Below are 17,511 nucleotides of genomic sequence, written 5' to 3'. Positions count from 1 at the left end.
GGCTAAGCTGTTGATCATTAGTAAATGACAAGTGCATTGTTTTATATTTTATCCACGCTGCTTTTTATTGGGTTTGTTTCTGGAATTCCTACAGAACGCTTTATATCATCCACCTATCATAGCGACATTGCGTTTAAGATATTTAATTATTTTCTGTTTTTGTAATCGAACTTGAAACTTACAGTTTCGATTTGCCTTGGCTCCTTGGTGGCTTTAATACTATCAATGTTAGTAAACCGGACGTTATTGCTGTTGTTTCTTTTTAAACAGGGCAAAAATAGTATTGGAATAATTTTTTTTTTCAAGTTATAAACAATTTATTTTGACAAATAAATGTGACTTTAAATCTAGCTAATATCTTGAACTTTATTCCTTTCACATAGTCCATTAACAACATACTGGAGTCTACTAGGGTTTGTGTGAAATAAGATGAATAGCTCCCTTTCTTTGCTGAGCAAAACATTATTTTTCAGGGCCTGAAATAAAATATTTTCAAATTTTCAAAACCTTCATTTGAAAAGTGCTTGTGCTTAGGAGCTGAATAACAAAAAAAAATAAACAATCATATTTAGAAAAAAAAAGTCTTACTGCTTTTTTGGTATTGACATCAGCAATGACGCCTGTGATATCAGTTTCAAGTGAGCTAAGTTTAGACATGAGGGTGGCCATAGCTGACTGGACGTCAACGGGGGAGAGGCAGGGCAAGCCACTGGATGTGCTGGAGCCATCATACAAAGCTGACTCACAGTCTTTAACACATTTCTCTAGCTGACTGACTTTTGAAATATACTTCTCAAAATCTGTCTGGTCTATGGACTGAGCATTCTTGTATTTGCTGTACAAGTTTTGAGCCCTTTCAACTATTTTTTGCTTAGGGAGGTAGAGCATTTTACTGTCGTCAGTTGAATCTCCCAGCAAGTGGTAGAGACGTGATGATGAGGTGTCCCTGGAGTCCACAACACTGCGCTCAAACTTCTTTACACCCAAGTCTGGGTCGTCCATGTCTTTCATCCTTTGCTGCCACTCTGTGAGATGTTTTTCCAACATTTGTCGAATTGATGACAAAAGCGCATGGGTCTCCCTGTGGATTTTGGTCTCTAGGTCATACAGCATTGTTAGAAATTCTTTCCGTGCTCTCTGACTTAAGAGATACTCGATGCTCTTCTCTTGATTTTTGGTAAAATATTCTTGACGTTTCAATTTCAGATCATAGTCTCATGTGAGTATTTCAGTTCCCTGTAAACTTCCCAACTCATGTAACAAATCAGGCAGTGATGCTACCAAGGCAGAGGCCTCTGCTTTTGCTGCTTCTATGCTCTGTTATGTGCTATGGTGGAGGCGGCTGATTTCTGATGGTGATGTGGGAAACTGGCCAGATTTCAGTTGGTGGAGTATGGACCTTGCCTTGTGAACAGCATTCAATGCTTTCTTAGCCCTAACTAATGCATTTATGCGGTCACATTCACTTTTTGGAAATATTTGTTGCAGACGACTAAATTCCTCGCAGTCTTCAAGGAAACTTGCATTTTCTTCACCATCAACTGCAAGTTTTTCTGGTGAACTAACATCCAGAAGACCATACTGTGTACCATCTTTTTCCCCTGCCAGATCTGCAATCCCCTCAAAAAACTGTTTTTTAGTAAATGCTGTTAGCTCTCGTGAATATTTTTCTTCTGCTTCACTATATGCCTTTAAATCCAAATGTGATAAAAATGGAGAAGACTCTGCATTCTCTCCCTTTGGAAGCTGGTAGAGGGTAATCAGAGCCTGGACACTCTGCATCAATTTTTGAAGTGATTCATTAATTTTAATATTTTCTAATCCACATTGGTCAATAACTTGATGGCATGCTTTGATGCTTTGTTCCTCAACTTCCCCCATCTTTGTTACTTTGTTGATCAATGCCATGTGATGAACATTTAACTTGTTACAGCGACTTTTCAAAGTCTCCTTTTGCAGTTTGGTTCTTGCTAAAGTTTCTTTCAAGTGGTCAATATCTTCATCTATATTTTTTTATTTTCTGGCTATCGTCTGTGCCCAATGCTTTTAAAGCCTCCTCCAAGTAAGAGCCACTCAGTACCATGCCTGATTCTTCAATTTCTTTATACTCTTCCAACTCTTCTTTTGTCAAAACATTGTCTTCACTGATATTATTACAAAACCACTCTAAAAAAAGGTAAAGTCGATGGGTTTTCAAAAGCCCATTCAAGTGCAAGGGGATCAAACGCATCGGAGCCTGGATAACCAATTCGTTTCAGAGTTTCAATAAATTGATGTGAGGACATATTGTGATTTAACAAGGATCCGGTACTTTAAGTTTCAAACTCTCTTGTAGAATCTTAATAAAATTTCATCTTTAAATTAACACAGACTAAGACTATGAATGTATGAAGAAATTCGTGTTTTGTATATGCCAGTATATGGATTTGTAGATGGCTTTATTTTTATTTTGATTCTTGGAATAAAAGAAAAATGACAAACAACAAATACTGCCCTTGCCAAAATAAATCAAATTGAAATTTCACTTATTTATAAATTTATTATTTAACAAATTTTAAAGTGTTCTCTTAATAAAATATAAAACTAAATGTACTATACAAAAAGTTATAAAAAACAAATTCATACACATTATTATATAAACATATATAGATATTTTATATAAAAGAAAATTATTGATTAATATTTGATTTATTTTGCAATTAAATACCTTTGTATTTGATAGCTTTTTCAAAGAGAGTAATTTTTGGTTATGTCCCTTAATTATATTGACTTTTTAAATGGGAAGTAGCTACCACAATATATTCCCTAGGTACATTTTATAATATCTTCTTTCTCGTATACGAAGTATAGAAGAGGCATTGTAAATGTAATTGTGGAGAAAAATTGAAATGACTTCTTGACGCTTTAAATCCTACTTATTCCATTTCTGCAATCTTGTCTATATGTATGTCTGTATGTGCGTATTTATGTATTGTAAATTATAAAATGCATTTATAAATACCGTTTTAGTTAGGTTGACAACATTTCAATTAACATTACATGCAGTGTAGTTTTGAGAGAATTCTGTTAACCGAAAGTGGTACTTACTTTACTTCTCAAAAACCGACAACTTAAGTACCGTTTCAGTTAGGTGGACAAAATTCCATACATAAGTTGTATGATTCTTTTCATTTTTGAATGACTTCCGATATTCGGAAAGTCTACTGTATCCTAGTTCCGGTTTCTAAATTCATTTATAAGTATTAAGATCCTGTAAGTAGATTTCTTTCAACTTTTGATCGATTGCTGGTAACTGTCCTTCATACTTTTATTCTATTTTCAATTTCTAACTAGTATATTATATTTTCTCATAAAGCAACATAATCTAAGAACGTTTCGACGCTAAATATTTTCTCGAAAAACGAGTGGTTTCCTCACAAATTTTTTAATTTCTATAGCCCGATTCCACAGCAGGTACAACACTTACTCTTATGGAAGGATATGGTTGAAAGCTTAGGGGTGCCCACTCCTGCTTTCATATTACAATTCGTTTACATGTATTAAAAAATCACACAAAATGGAGTTACATTTATTCAAGTAGATTACCATCAAATGCTTGTATTTTGTACTTATATATTTTTATACAGCACCATTCTCTGATGCTTTTCAGCGGCTTCAGAGAAAGTGCACCCCCCCCCCTCATTAAAAGTTTGCTGAACTTCAATTTTTAAAAATATTTTAATCCTACGTAACTTCACTTCTAGTACGAAAGTTGATAACGATATCGTTGTTGTCAGTACACTCTCTCCAATTCCAGCCTATCTCGCTGTTTCTTCAGTCGTCTATCATGGACTCGGATCAGTCACTGACCTTTACTATAGTAAATCAGAATTGTTATTGAACTTTCTGATCATCATCTTTTCCCTCCAGCCTATAGACCACCACATAGAACACCATACACTTTATACCACACATACACCATCACACATGCACACCACCAAGCATAGACAACCGCTCTTAGATCACCACACAGACCACTACACAGACAACCACACAGACCACCACAACACACAGACTACCACAACACACAGACCACCACACAGACCACCACACAGACCACCACAACACACAGACCACCACACAGACCACCACACAGACCACCACAACACACAGACCACCACAACACACAGACCACCACAACACAGACCACCACACAGACCACCACACAGATCACCACATAGACCACCACACAGATCACCACACAGACCACTACAACACACAGACTACCACACAGACCACCACAACATACAGACCACCACAACATACAGACCACCACACAGACCACCACAACACACAGACCACCACACAGACCACCACAACATACAGACCACCACAACATACAGACCACCACACAGACCACCACAACACACAGACCACCACACAGACCACCCTACAGACCACCACACAGACAAATACACAGACCACCACACAGACCACCACACAGACCACCACAACATACAGACCACCACAACACACAGACAACCCTACAGACCACCACACAGACCACCACACAGACCACACAGACCACCACAACATACAGACCACCACAACACACAGACCACCCTACAGACCACCACAACACACAGACCACCCTACAGACCACCACAACACACAGACCACCACAACATACAGACCACCACACAGACCACCACAACACACAGACCACCACACAGGCCACCCTAGTGACCACCACACAGACCACCACACATACCACCACACAAACCACCACACAGACCACCACACAGACCACCACACAGACCACCACAACATACAGACCACCACAACACACAGACCACCACACAGGCCACCCTACAGACCACCACACAGACCACCACACATACCACCACACAAACCACCACACAGACCACCACACAGACCACCACACAGACCACCACAACATACAAACCACCACACAGACCACCACACAGAACACCACACAGACGACCACAACACACATATCATCACACAGACCACCACAACATACAGACCACCACAACACACAGACCACCACACAGACCCCCACAACACACCACCACACAGACCACACAGACCACCACAACACACAGACCACCACACAGGCCACCCTACAGACCACCACACAGACCACCACACATACCACCACACAAACCACCACACAGACCACCACACAGACCACCACACAGACCACCACAACATACAGACCACCACAACACACAGACCACCACACAGACCACCACACAGAACACCACACAGACGACCACAACACACATATCATCACACAGACCACCACAACATACAGGCCACCACAACACACAGACCACCACACAGACCCCCACAACACACCACCACACAGACCACCACACAGACCACCACACACACGCAACCAAAAACCACCACGACACGCATGACTACACATGCCACAAATTACATATTGCTTGAATGATGGAGATGAAATTAGGTATACCACGTCATTTTCTATACATAGAATTGTTTTTGTGCATAAACCCAGAAGTCGTGTAAGAAGAGGGTATTAAGGTTTTGTGGTTAATGATTTGATTTTTTTTTTTAAATAAGTTCTATAATTAGCTAGTTTGTAGTTTGTATTTTTAATAACTGAGTGTGTCGATCTGAAAATTATTAATGGTATGATGTGTCTGTTTTACTATTGCAGCTTTATCAACGAAAGTTTGAGTTGCAGTAGTGTTATTTGTTGAGGTTGTGTTTTATTGTATTGTTCAGTATTGTCTAATTTTCTTTGTCGTCTTTTGTCGACTCGCTGGTATAGGTTATAGGTTATCCCATAAACTCTGGGTTCGTTATTGTGATGTGTTGTAATTATATTTTTCATGCCATTTACATGTCCCCATAATTTTTTTTATCCCTTCTTCATTTCCCGAAGTTGTTGAATTTTGTTGTCAAAGTCTGTATTGCTTTTTCTGTTTGTACTAACAAAGTTGTGTTGTCCGCGTACTCAAGTATTTTCTTATCTCTCGTGTTTGGAATCTCATATATTTTTTAAGTAGGGGTTTAGTAAGGGTACAATTGAAATTCTTGTCTTACTGATTTCTGAATGTCAGCGTTGGCTATGGGTCTACGACAAATTCCCGAAAGACACTTGCCCGAATGCCGTTTGCCCGAAGGCAGATTTCCCGAATGGACACTTGCCCGAATGCGACAGATGCCCGAATGGACACTTGCCCGAATGCGACAAACGCCCGAATGGACACTTGCCCGAATGCGACAAATGCCCGAATGGACACTTGCCTGAATGCGACAAACGCCCGAATGGACACTTGCCCGAATTCGACAAATGCCCGAATGGACACTTGCCCGAATGCGACAAATGCCCGAATGGACACTTGCCCGAATGCGACAAATGCCCGAATGCCACTTGCCCGGAAAACGTCCGGCTCCCGTTGGCTATGCTGCTGATTATTAGTAAAGGACGATTGTATTGTTGTATATTTTATCCACGCTGCTTTTTATTGTTTTATTTTTTTCTTCCTGCAGAACGTTTTATAGCATCCACTTATCATAGCGACATTGCGTTTAACATATTTAATTATGTTCAGTTTTTGTACTCAAACATGAAACAGTTTCGGTTTGCCTTGGCTCCTTGGTGGCTTTAATACCAACCATGTTGGTTACTGGAGTTTGTTTTTTTTTAAGCAGGGCAAAAACAGTATTGGACAAACGAAAATTACCATCTGACTGGTGAACATTAGGTATAACTTAAATTTCACTAATATATATAAATTTATTTTTTAACAAATTTTAAAGTTTCTTAATTAAAAATTTAAAAATAAATGTACTACAATAAAAGATATAAAATACAAATTCATACAAATTATTATATATACAGATGTAAATATTTTATTTAACAGAAAACAATTGATCAGTATTTGATTTATATGACAATTAAATACCTTTTTATTTGATAGCAGTTTAAAGGAGATTAATTTTAGGTTATTTCCCTTAACACTATTGACTTTTTATAAGGGAAGTAGCCATCACAATATATTCTCTAGGTAAATTTTATTTCTGTTTCTTGTATACGAAATATAGAGGAGGTATAGGGCTGGTAAGAAGGTCACCAACTAGTTCTATGGCTTATGCAGGTTATATTGAGCCGTAGAACTGGTTGATGACCTACTTTCCAGCCCTATTGTAATCGTGGAAAAAAAATGGAAAGGACTCCTTGGCGCTTTATATCCTACTGACTCGGAAAAACGCACTTCTGCAACCTTGTCTGTATTTATGTCTGTGTGTGCGTATTTATGTGTATAAGTGAACACAAGAACTTAAATGCCGTCTTAGTTAGATTGATGACATTTCACATATCATTATATGCAATGTAGTTTTAAGAGATTTCTGTTAACTGGAAGTGGTGCTTACTCCATTTCCAACTTAACTACCGTTTCAGTTAGGTAAACAAAATTACATACATACGTATACAATTGTATAATTATGTTGCTTTTAATTTTTTAGAAAAAATCCGATATTCGGAAAGTGTACTTTACCTTTTATAAGTATTAGATCCTGTAAGTGGATTTTTAGCAACTTTTGATCGATTGCAGGTAACTGGACGAAATACTTTTATTCTATTTTGAATTGCTAACTAGTATATTAAATTCTCATAAAGCAACATAATCTAAGAAATTTTTTCTCGAAAAACGCGTGGTTTCCTCACATATTTTTATTTTTCTATAGCCCGATTCCACAGCAGGTGTCACCTCCAACACTTACTTTTATGTAAGGATATGCTTGAAAGTCTAGGAGAGCTCACTTTTGCTTTAATTGCAATTCGTTTACATGTATAAAACAATCACACAAAAGACGTTACAATTATTCAAATAGATTACCATATAATGCTTGTATTGGTACTTATATATTTTTAATACAGCACCATTCTCTGAAACTTTTCGCGCCCACCTTATCAGCGGCTTCCCAGAAGGTACGTCCCCCAGTTTAGAACTCACCCCAACCCCCCCCCCCTCCCCACCCCCACCATCATTAAAAGTTTGCTTAACTGCAATAGAAAAGAATGATTTATTCCATCGTAAATTCACTTCTAGTACAAAAGTTGATAACGATATCGTTGTTTTCAAAACACTCTAACTCCAGCCTATAGACCACTACATAGACCACCATACACTTTCTACAACACATACACCATCACACAAATACACCACCAAGCATAGACAACCACTCATAGATCACCACACAGACCACCACACACACGCAACCAAAAACCACCACGACACGCATGACTACACACTCCATAAATTACATATTGCTTGAACGATGGAGATGAAATGAGGTATACCATGTCAGAACACCTACTACGTCATTTTCTATACATAGAATAGTTTATGTGCATAAACCCAGAAGTCGTGTAAGAAGAGGGTATTAAGGTTTTGTGATTAATGATTTGATTTTTTTTTTAAAAAAGTTCTCTAATTACCTTGTTTGTATCTTAAATAAATGAGTTTGTCGATGTGAAAATTACTTTTGGAATGATGTGTCTGTTTTACTATTGCAGCTTTATCATGAAAGTTGAGGTTGTGTTTTATTGGATTGTTCAGTGTTGTCTAATTTTCTTTGTCGTCTTTTGTCGACTCGCTGGTATAGGTTATAGGTTATTCCATAAACTCTGGGTTTGTTATTGTGATGTGCTGTAATTATATTTTCCATGCCATTCATATATTCCCATAATTTTTTTCATTTTTCAGCGTTTTTTCTGCGTTACCTCTACTTCATTTCCAGAAGTTGTTAAATTTTCCTATTACCGTCTCCATTACTTTTTCTGTTTGTACTGAGAAAGTTGTCTCGTCCTCGTAATCAAGTATTTTCTTGCCTCTAGCGTTTGGAATATACATCCCTTTAATCGATTTGTCATCACATTTATTTTTAAATAGGGGTTTTATTAGGGGTACAATTGAAATTCATGTCTTACTGATTTCTGTATGTGAAACGCGTTGGCATTGCTGTTGATTATTAGTATTGTTGTATATTTTATCCACGCTGCTTGTTATTGGGGTTTTTTCTGGATTTACTGCAGAACGTTTTATATCATCCACTTATCATAGCGACATTGCGTTTAACATATTTAATTATGTTCAGTTTTATGAAACAGTTTCGGTTTGCATTGGCTCCTTGATTTGTTACTGCAGTTTTTTTTTTTAAACAGGGCAAAAACAGTATTGGACAAACGAAAATTACCATCTGACGGGTGGACATTAATTATAACTGTAATTTCACAAATATATATAAATTTATTATTTTACAAATTTTAAAGTTTCTTATTTAAAAATTTAAAAATAAATTTACTATAATAAAAGATATAAAATACAAACTCATACTAATTATTATATTTACAGATATAAATATTTTATATAACAGAAAACAATTGATCAGTATTTGATTTATATGTCAATTAAATACCTTTTTATTTGATAGCATTTTAAAAGAGATTAATTTTAGGTTATTTCCCTTAACACTATTGACTTTTTATAAGGGAAGTAGCCACCACAATATATTCTCTAAGTAAATTTTATTTCTGTTTCTTGTATACGAAATATAGAGGAGGTATAGGGCTGGTAAGAAGGTCACCAACCAGTTCTATGGCTTATGCAGGTTTTATTGAGCCGTAGAACTGGTTGATGGCCTACTTACCAGCCCTATTGTAATCGTGGAAAAAAAAATGGAAAGGACTTCTTGGCGCTTTACATCCTACTGACTCGGAAAAACGCATTTCTGCAACCTTGTCTGTATTTATGTCTGTGTGTGCGTAGTTATGTGTATATGAGAACACAAGAACTTAAATACCGTCTTAGTTAGATTGATGACATTTCACATATCATTATATGCAATGTAGTTTTAAGAGATTTCAGTTAACTGGAAGTGGTACTTACTCCATTTCTCAAAAACCGTCTGAGTTAGGTGGACAAATTTTATACTTACGTATACAATTGTATAATTAGGTTTCTTTTCATTTTGAGAAAACCTCCGATATTCCGAAAGTGTACTTTACCTTAGTTCCAGTTTCTAAATTCATTGATAAGTAGTAAGTGTACTTTATCCTAGTTCCGGTTTCTAAATTCATTTATGAGTATTAATGTCCTGTAAGTGGATTTTTAGCAACTTTTGATCGATTGCAGGATGGGATACTTTTATTTTATTTTCATTTTTTTACTAGTAAATTTTTATATTTCTATAGCCCGATTCCACAGCAGGTACCACCTCCAACACTTACTCTTATGTAAGGATATGCTTGAAAGTTTAGGGGAGCTCACTCCTGCTTTAATATTACAATCACACAAAATGGCGTTACATTTATTTAAGTAGATTACCATCAAATGCTTGTATTTTGTACTTATTTTTATACAGCACCATTCTCTGAAGCTTTTCAGCGACTTCCCAGAAGGTGCACCCCCAGTTTAAAAAACCGCCACGCCACCCCCCCCCCCCTTCCCCCTCATTTAAAGTTTGCTTAACTGCAATTTTTTAAAATGTTTTAATCCTACGTAGCTTCACTTCTAGTATGAAAGTTGATAACGATATCATTGTTTTCAATACACTCTCTCTAACTCCAGCCTATAGACCACCACATAGACCACCATACACTTTCTAACACACATATACCTCACACACACACACCGCCAAGCATAGACAACCACTCATAGACCACCCAACAGACCACCACACAGAACACCACAACACTCAGACCACCACACAGACCACCACACAGACCACCACACACACGCAACCAAAAACCAGCACTACACGCATGACTACACATGCCATAAATTACATATTGCTTGAACGATGGAGATGACATTAGGTATACAATGTCATTACACCTACCACGTCATTTTCTATACATAAAATAGTTTTTATCATAAACCCAGAAGTCCTGTAAGAAGAGGGTTTTAAGGTTTTGTGATTAACGAGCCGATCCGCGTCGTATCATACGCCGCTATTTAGTTGTTGTTTTTTCTTCTTTTCAGTAATTCATAATTTGTTAATTCGACAGTACTAATGCTGCCACTGAAAATATATTTGCTTTAAAACACTAAAACCCTCCTCCCCCCCCCCACCCAACCCCACCCACGTGAAAGCAGCCTCCACTTAGTTACCTCCCCTAAGTATAAAATAGTTTTAAACTAAATTATCTGCCCCTAATAGCCGTCACTAAACCCGGTTCTACGATGTAAACATTTAGCGTGAACTACAGCTCACCAGACCATGTGGGAGTGGGGGAAGTTGCGATATGCCTATAGAGGAAGGGAGTGGACTGCTAGGCGCGCTTAGAGCTTGTTTTCTAGCGTCTCCCAGAAGAGAATTATATATACGAGCTGACCCGCGGCGTATCATACGCCGCTATTTAGTTGTTTTATTTTCTACTTTTCAGTAATTCATAATTTGTGAATTCGACAGTACCACTACTGTCACTGAAAATATATTTGCTTTAAAACACTATCAGTAAGTCGTTAAGGACGATAACCGCCCCCCCCCCTTTCCCCCAACTCCAACACCCCTTCCCCCCCCCCCCCCCCCGTTAAAGCAGCCTCCTCTTAGCTACCTCCCCTAAGTTTAAAATCGTTTCAAAACTAAATTATCTGCCCTTAATAGCCGTCACTAAACCCGGCTCTACGATTGTAAACACTTAGCGTGAACCACAGCTCACCTGACTTTCTAGAGAGGAAGAGAGGGGACTGCAGGGCGCGCTTACAGCTTGTTTTCTAACGTGTCCAAGAAGAGAATTATATATATAGATAGAAGATTTGATTTTTTTTTTAAAGTTCTCTAATTAGCTAGTTTGTATCTTTAATAAATGAGTGTGTCGATCTGAAAATTATATTTTGGAATGATGTGTCTGTGTTACTATTGCAGCTTTATCATGAAAGGTTTGATTTGCAGTAGTGTTATTTGTCGAGGTTGTGTTTTATTGTAATGTTCAGTATTGTCTAATTTTATTTGTCGTCTTTTGTCGACTCGCTGGTATAGGTTATAGGTTGTCCCATAATTTCTGGTTTCGTTATTGTTTCTTTTTATTGTTTTATTTTTTTCTTCCTGCAGAACGTTTTATATCATCCACTTTTCATAGCGACATTGCGTTTGACATATTTAATTATGTTCTGTTTTTGTACTCGAACATGAAACTTACGGTCTCGGTTTGCCTTGGCTCCTTGGTGGCTTTAATACCAACCATTTAGTGAACCGGACGTTATTGTAGTTGTTTTTTTTAGACAGGGTAAAATTATTATTGGAATAAACAAAAATTGCCGAATTTCTAATCAACCATTGAATTATTTTGAAATTTCACATATATATAAGATTGTTATTTAATAACAAATTTTAAAGTTTCTATTTTTAAAATAATACATTGTATTAAAAAATAAAAAATACAAATTAATACAAATTATTATATATTCTTATAGAATTATTTTATGTAACAAAAAATTGTTGATCGGTTTTTGTATTTTATCACAAGTAAATATCATTGTATTTTATAGCATTTTAAAAGAGATTAGCTTTAAGTTATTTCCCTTAATACAGGGGTCGGCAACCTGCGGCTCGCGAGCCGCATGCGGCTCTTTTGATATCAAGATGCGGCTCTCCAGCTCCTTGCACAAATACTAATAATGTTAATAAAAAAATAAAATATTTAAAATAAAAAAATGTTAGTGGCTCTTTAAAACCAGGGAAATTTTGAAAATTGTAACTTTTGGCTCTTCCGCTTCAAAAGGTTGCCGACCCCTGCCTTAATACTATTGACTTTTTAAAAGGGAAGTAGCCACCAAAATATATTCTCTAGGTAAATTTTATTTCTGCTTCTAGTATAAGAAATATAAAGGAGGTATAGGGCTGGTAAGTAGGTCACCAACTAGTTCTATGGCTTATGCAGGTTATATTGAGCCGTAGAACTGGTTGATGACCTACTTACCAGCCCTATTGTAATCGTGGAAAAAATTGAAATGACTTCTTGGCGCTTTACTGATTCGGAAAAACCCATTTCTGCAATCTTGTCTGTATGTATGTCTGTTTGTGCGTAATTATGTGTATATGTGAACGCAAGAACTTAAATACCGTTTTAGTTAGATTGATGACATTTCACATATCATTATATGCAATGTAGTTTTAAGAGATTTCTGTTAACCGAAAGTGGTACTTACTTTACTTCTCAAAAAGCGACAACTTAAGAACCGTTTCAGTCAGGTGAACAAAATTTCATACATAAGTGTACAATTGTATGATTATGTTTCTTTTAATTTTTTAATGATTCCCGATATTCGGAAAGTGTACTTTACCCTAGTTCCGGTTCCTAATTTCATTTATAAGTGTTAAGATCCTGTAAGTGGATTTCTTGCAACTTTTGATCGATTGCAGGTAACTGGACGGTATACTTTTATTCTATTTTCAATTTCTTATTAGTATACTATATTCTCATAAAGCAACATAATCTAAGAACGTCTCGACGCTAAATATTTTCACGAAAATATGGCCCGATTCCACAGCAGGTACCACCTCCAACACTTACTCTTATGTACGGATATGCTTGAAAGTTTAGGGGAGCTCATTCCTGCTTTAATATTGCAATTCGTTTACATGTAAACTCTAAAAACTTTTCGCGCCCCCCTTATCCTTTCCAGAAGGCGCGTCCCCCAGTTTAGAACCCCCCCCCCCCTTTCCACCTCATTAAAAGTTTGCTTAACTGCAATAGAAATTTTTTTTTTAATCCAACATAACTTAACTTCTAGTACGAAAGTTGTTAACGATATCGATCTTTTCAATACACTCTCTCCATCTCCAGCCTATCTCGCTGTTTCTTCAGTCGTCTATCATGGATTCGGATCACTCATTGACCTTTACTACAGTAAAGCAGAAATGTTATCGACCATTCCGATCATCATCTTTTCCTTTCTGTGCCCAAGACACATGGGGCCGCTACAGAAAGCTCTATCCACTTTGGCGGGTTTCTAGCATTTTTCTTGGTAGTCCTCAAGATAATCCTGCTTTTGTCAGTTGCTTTTCTGATGTGCACTGGTAAATTATATCGCATTTCCAATGATAAATCACAACTTCTATTGCAGTTAATGTTATCTCTTGTAGATAACACAATGAAATACATTGTGGAAACTTTGACGCTAGTTAAGATTACTTGTACAATAGCAGAATTGACGTATTTCTTTGTTCTTGTCTAGTATACAACCGGCATCATTACCGTACTTGTTAATCATGCTAATCGCCTTAGGATTAACGACCATGTCGTCCGCATACAGCAGGTGCTCCAGTGTGAGTTCGAATCCCACGTGGCCGGGCTCGGTGTGAAACGTCAACTGATAGAGCTTCCTCTCGTGTTTCATCACGTGATTAGACATAACAGGGTCAAGGTCAAGGTTAGCCCGGTTGACCTTCAGGACGTCCTCGCTGACCACAAGTTTGCTGACCATCGTGACGTTGCTGATGGTCAAGCTGGCGCAGAGTGTCCTGTAACCCCGGGTTAGATTGTTGATAGCGTCAATCGCCGTTGTTAGAGCACGCCGTGCGTCCGGCTCTGACGCGCTGACTCTCTGCCACGCCAAACATGCGCACCAATGCGGCGCAATGCCTGCATGCTCGCAAGTCCTAGTCCTCGGAATCTCCTTAAATAAACTAATCCCCCTGTTTATGACGTCACCCAAACCTGCGCCGTCGTACCTAAGCACGTCTTTAAACGTCTCGTGAAGGTCAAAGGGCGAGGTCAGCCTGTGGACGTTGGTTCTCAAATTCTTGACGGCACTCGGATATTTTTTCTCAAACCAAGGCGGCAATCTGAGACTGACGTAAGGTAGACGTTCTTCCAGTTTGCCAGGAAGGGTTTTTCTCGCTGGAGAATATCTGGCACCGTGGTCTGCCATTACAAATAGAAGAGTGTTGTTCAGGAACCCACCGTTTTCTAAATTTTCTAGAAAATTCTTCAAATCGTCATCAGCCTAAGGTGAAAACAAAAACAAAAATATTTGTTGATATTAATCTGCGATGTAATAATTATCATTAAATGTCTATTAAAAATTATGTACCCAATTTAAAAAAAAATATCAATTTATTGTACAAGTTATCTGAAATTTTTCAACAACTGAAATAAGTATGCTGATTTATGTAATCCATACTCTTTTGTCTTTCTGAAATCGTGCAAGAGAGAGTATTTGTGGGACTAAAGGCAAATTAAAAAGTATGTATGTTGAAACATTCAAAAGCGAAAATGTAGATGATGTTTTTATAACACATGGGACGGCGTTGACGGACTGTCTAGCGCACAATTTCTAATCTCGAGTGGGTTTTTTTTATTCAAGTATTTAGGACGCACTCAGCTATTGTGAGTACCTGACTTGTGATGGGAAAGGTAACGGCGGCTAGACATAGAAATTATTACCACACTATGCCCTTATATGTCGTTGTCAAATTAACACACGAATTCTACTTATCTGTCCTATTGAAATGATAACTACTTTTTTTTTTACACTTCTTGTATCAAATATTACTGGCAAAGCGAGATATCTTCTAAAATATGAAGTAAAAAAAAACTTTAATAAGAGCATCAGAATAGGATATTTTAAATTATGAAATCAGGAATCAGATTGACAAAAAAAATTACGATACCATTGTTAACATGTTGTTGTCGTCGTGACTCAGTGGTGAGTAGAAGTGGACCAGAAATTTCGGGTGGTGCTGGTGCATGTGGAAGATGTCCCTCAACCATTTCAACCAGATCACGTGACGTGGTTCCGAACCGTGGCAGAAACGGTTGTAGTTTTTGTACGTTGGCGTGGCGGCGAGGTAGAACGGTCTCATGAAGTAGTCAGTCGGCTGGTGTTCGAACCCCAGCAGGCGCAAGTTAAAAGGTGCAATGTCAACATCGGCATCCGCCCAGGAAGTGACGTAACCACGGTTTTGGAATTCTTTCCAAATCCAAGGGAAATCATCTACTGGTTTGGATCCTGGGAAGTGTCTTCTGGCTTCGGGGAGTTCTGCTTCATGTTTCCCTGTTAGTATGGGAATCAGGGCGGCAGTGGTTGCGTCCCCTACTATGTTGTAACCTTTCAACTCTACTGCGCGTAGTTTGTTGACCATGAAGCTTCTAGTTCGAGGCATGCGCCGCAGCCAAGACATTCTCGACATGGAATCAAACACCAAGACTGCCACAGACATTCCGAGACCATCCAACGGAGGTTTGAGAACCTTCAGCCTGTCGAAAATTGTCTTGTTCTCGAAAATTCCAGCGTGTATATTCTCGTATTTGGAATTCTGAGATCTTGATTGGCATTTAATTTTAAAGAAATTTGAGATCAAGGGGAAAGAACTCCGGTCTATTCTTACAGGATCGCCGTATGATATGTTATAGTCTCCTGGTCCACGGAGCAAAGGGAAATAATCGCATGTGAACGCGCCGTGTTTGTTAATAGCAGAGTTGTCGAACCTTAAAGTACCGTTGTTTACGAAAACCCAATTGGGCTGAAAGTCGTCACAAGAAACTCGTTCATGCTTGTGGACGAACTTCATCATAACCGGGTCACCTTTATCCATCTTCAGATGGATATAAGCTTGGGAACCATCCACGATTGGGATCATTTTATGGATATTATGTTTAGGGGCTGACTGCATATGTCGATCAACCATCTGGTGTCGGTCTTGATAGAAGTAGATGAAGTCATCAGAACGAGGTTCTATGTTGTTTTGGTTTGGTCCAGGCATGACATCAAAAAGAAAGTAAACGACCAATATCAACAGCAACACGCATACAGTCTCAGTCAGGAAGTATTTCCGGTAGCATCGATACCGGTGTATTCGTAACAGCATTTTAGCAGGATCGAATCCACGAACACAAAGCTTAATACAGAGAAATCGTTATTGTATCCGATAAGATATATCTATCTATATATATAATTCTCCTCTTCGAGCCGTTAGAAAACAAGCTGCAAACGCTCTCCCTACCTCCCCACCCCTACATGGTTTTAGTGAGCTGTGTTCACTCTAAATGTTTACAAGCAGAGCCAACGATTTTAAACGTAAGGGGGGGGGGAGGAAGGGGGGGGGGGTTATGGTCCTTAACGAGCTACTTATAGTGTTTTAAAGAAATATTTTCAGTGTCAGCGTTGGTACTGTCGAATTCACAAATTATGAATTATTGAAAATTAGAAACAACTAAATAGCGGCGTATGTTATGCCGCGGGCCGGCTCGTATATATATAATTCTCTTCTGGGAGACATTAGAAAACAAGCTGCAAGTGCCCCTTACAGTCCCCTCTCTTTCTCTCTATCACTATCACTACCAACCTCACCCCACCCACACATTGTCTGGTGAGCAGTGTTCACTCTAAATGTTTACAAATCGTAGAGCTGGGTTTAGTTACGGCTATTAGGGGGAGATAATTTAGTTTGATACGATTTTAAAGTTAGAGGAGGTAACTAAGAGGAGGCTGCTTTCACGGGGGGGGGGGGGGTGTAGGG

General features: G+C 38.1%; 1 protein-coding gene and 1 pseudogene across 1 annotated transcript; both read right to left on the bottom strand.

Annotated features, from left to right (window-relative positions):
- Positions 1 to 347: 347 nt before the first annotated feature.
- LOC131957007 (HAUS augmin-like complex subunit 3) lies at positions 348 to 2,285 on the bottom strand (annotated as a pseudogene).
- Positions 2,286 to 13,930: 11,645 nt separating this feature from the next.
- On the bottom strand, positions 13,931 to 16,755 carry LOC131957003 (uncharacterized). Its single transcript, XM_059321693.1, has 3 exons — positions 15,664 to 16,755; positions 14,246 to 14,996; positions 13,931 to 14,064 (listed from the first exon to the last, which is right to left on the bottom strand). Exons 1-3 carry the CDS (start codon positions 16,753 to 16,755, stop codon positions 13,931 to 13,933), a joined length of 1,977 nt encoding a protein of 658 aa, XP_059177676.1.
- Positions 16,756 to 17,511: the final 756 nt, after the last annotated feature.

The sequence above is a fragment of the Physella acuta genome, unplaced genomic scaffold (genome assembly GCF_028476545.2).
Source record: "Physella acuta isolate Inbredline_101_S28 unplaced genomic scaffold, ASM2847654v3 ptg001195l, whole genome shotgun sequence".
Classification (NCBI taxonomy): domain Eukaryota; kingdom Metazoa; phylum Mollusca; class Gastropoda; family Physidae; genus Physella; species Physella acuta.
This window is presented reverse-complemented; position numbering and strand designations above follow the sequence as displayed.

Excerpts from the sequence above, each read along its gene's own strand:
- LOC131957003 (XM_059321693.1), bottom strand. The coding sequence starts at position 16,755 with ATGCCTGGACCAAACCAAAACAACATAGAACCTCGTTCTGATGACTTC. Across the intron at positions 14,997-15,663 it reads ACAACAACATGTTAACAATG|GCTGATGACGATTTGAAGAA; the intron begins GTATCGTAATTT and ends TTTTCACCTTAG. Across the intron at positions 14,065-14,245 it reads TAGCATGATTAACAAGTACG|TGCACATCAGAAAAGCAACT; the intron begins GTAATGATGCCG and ends ATAATTTACCAG.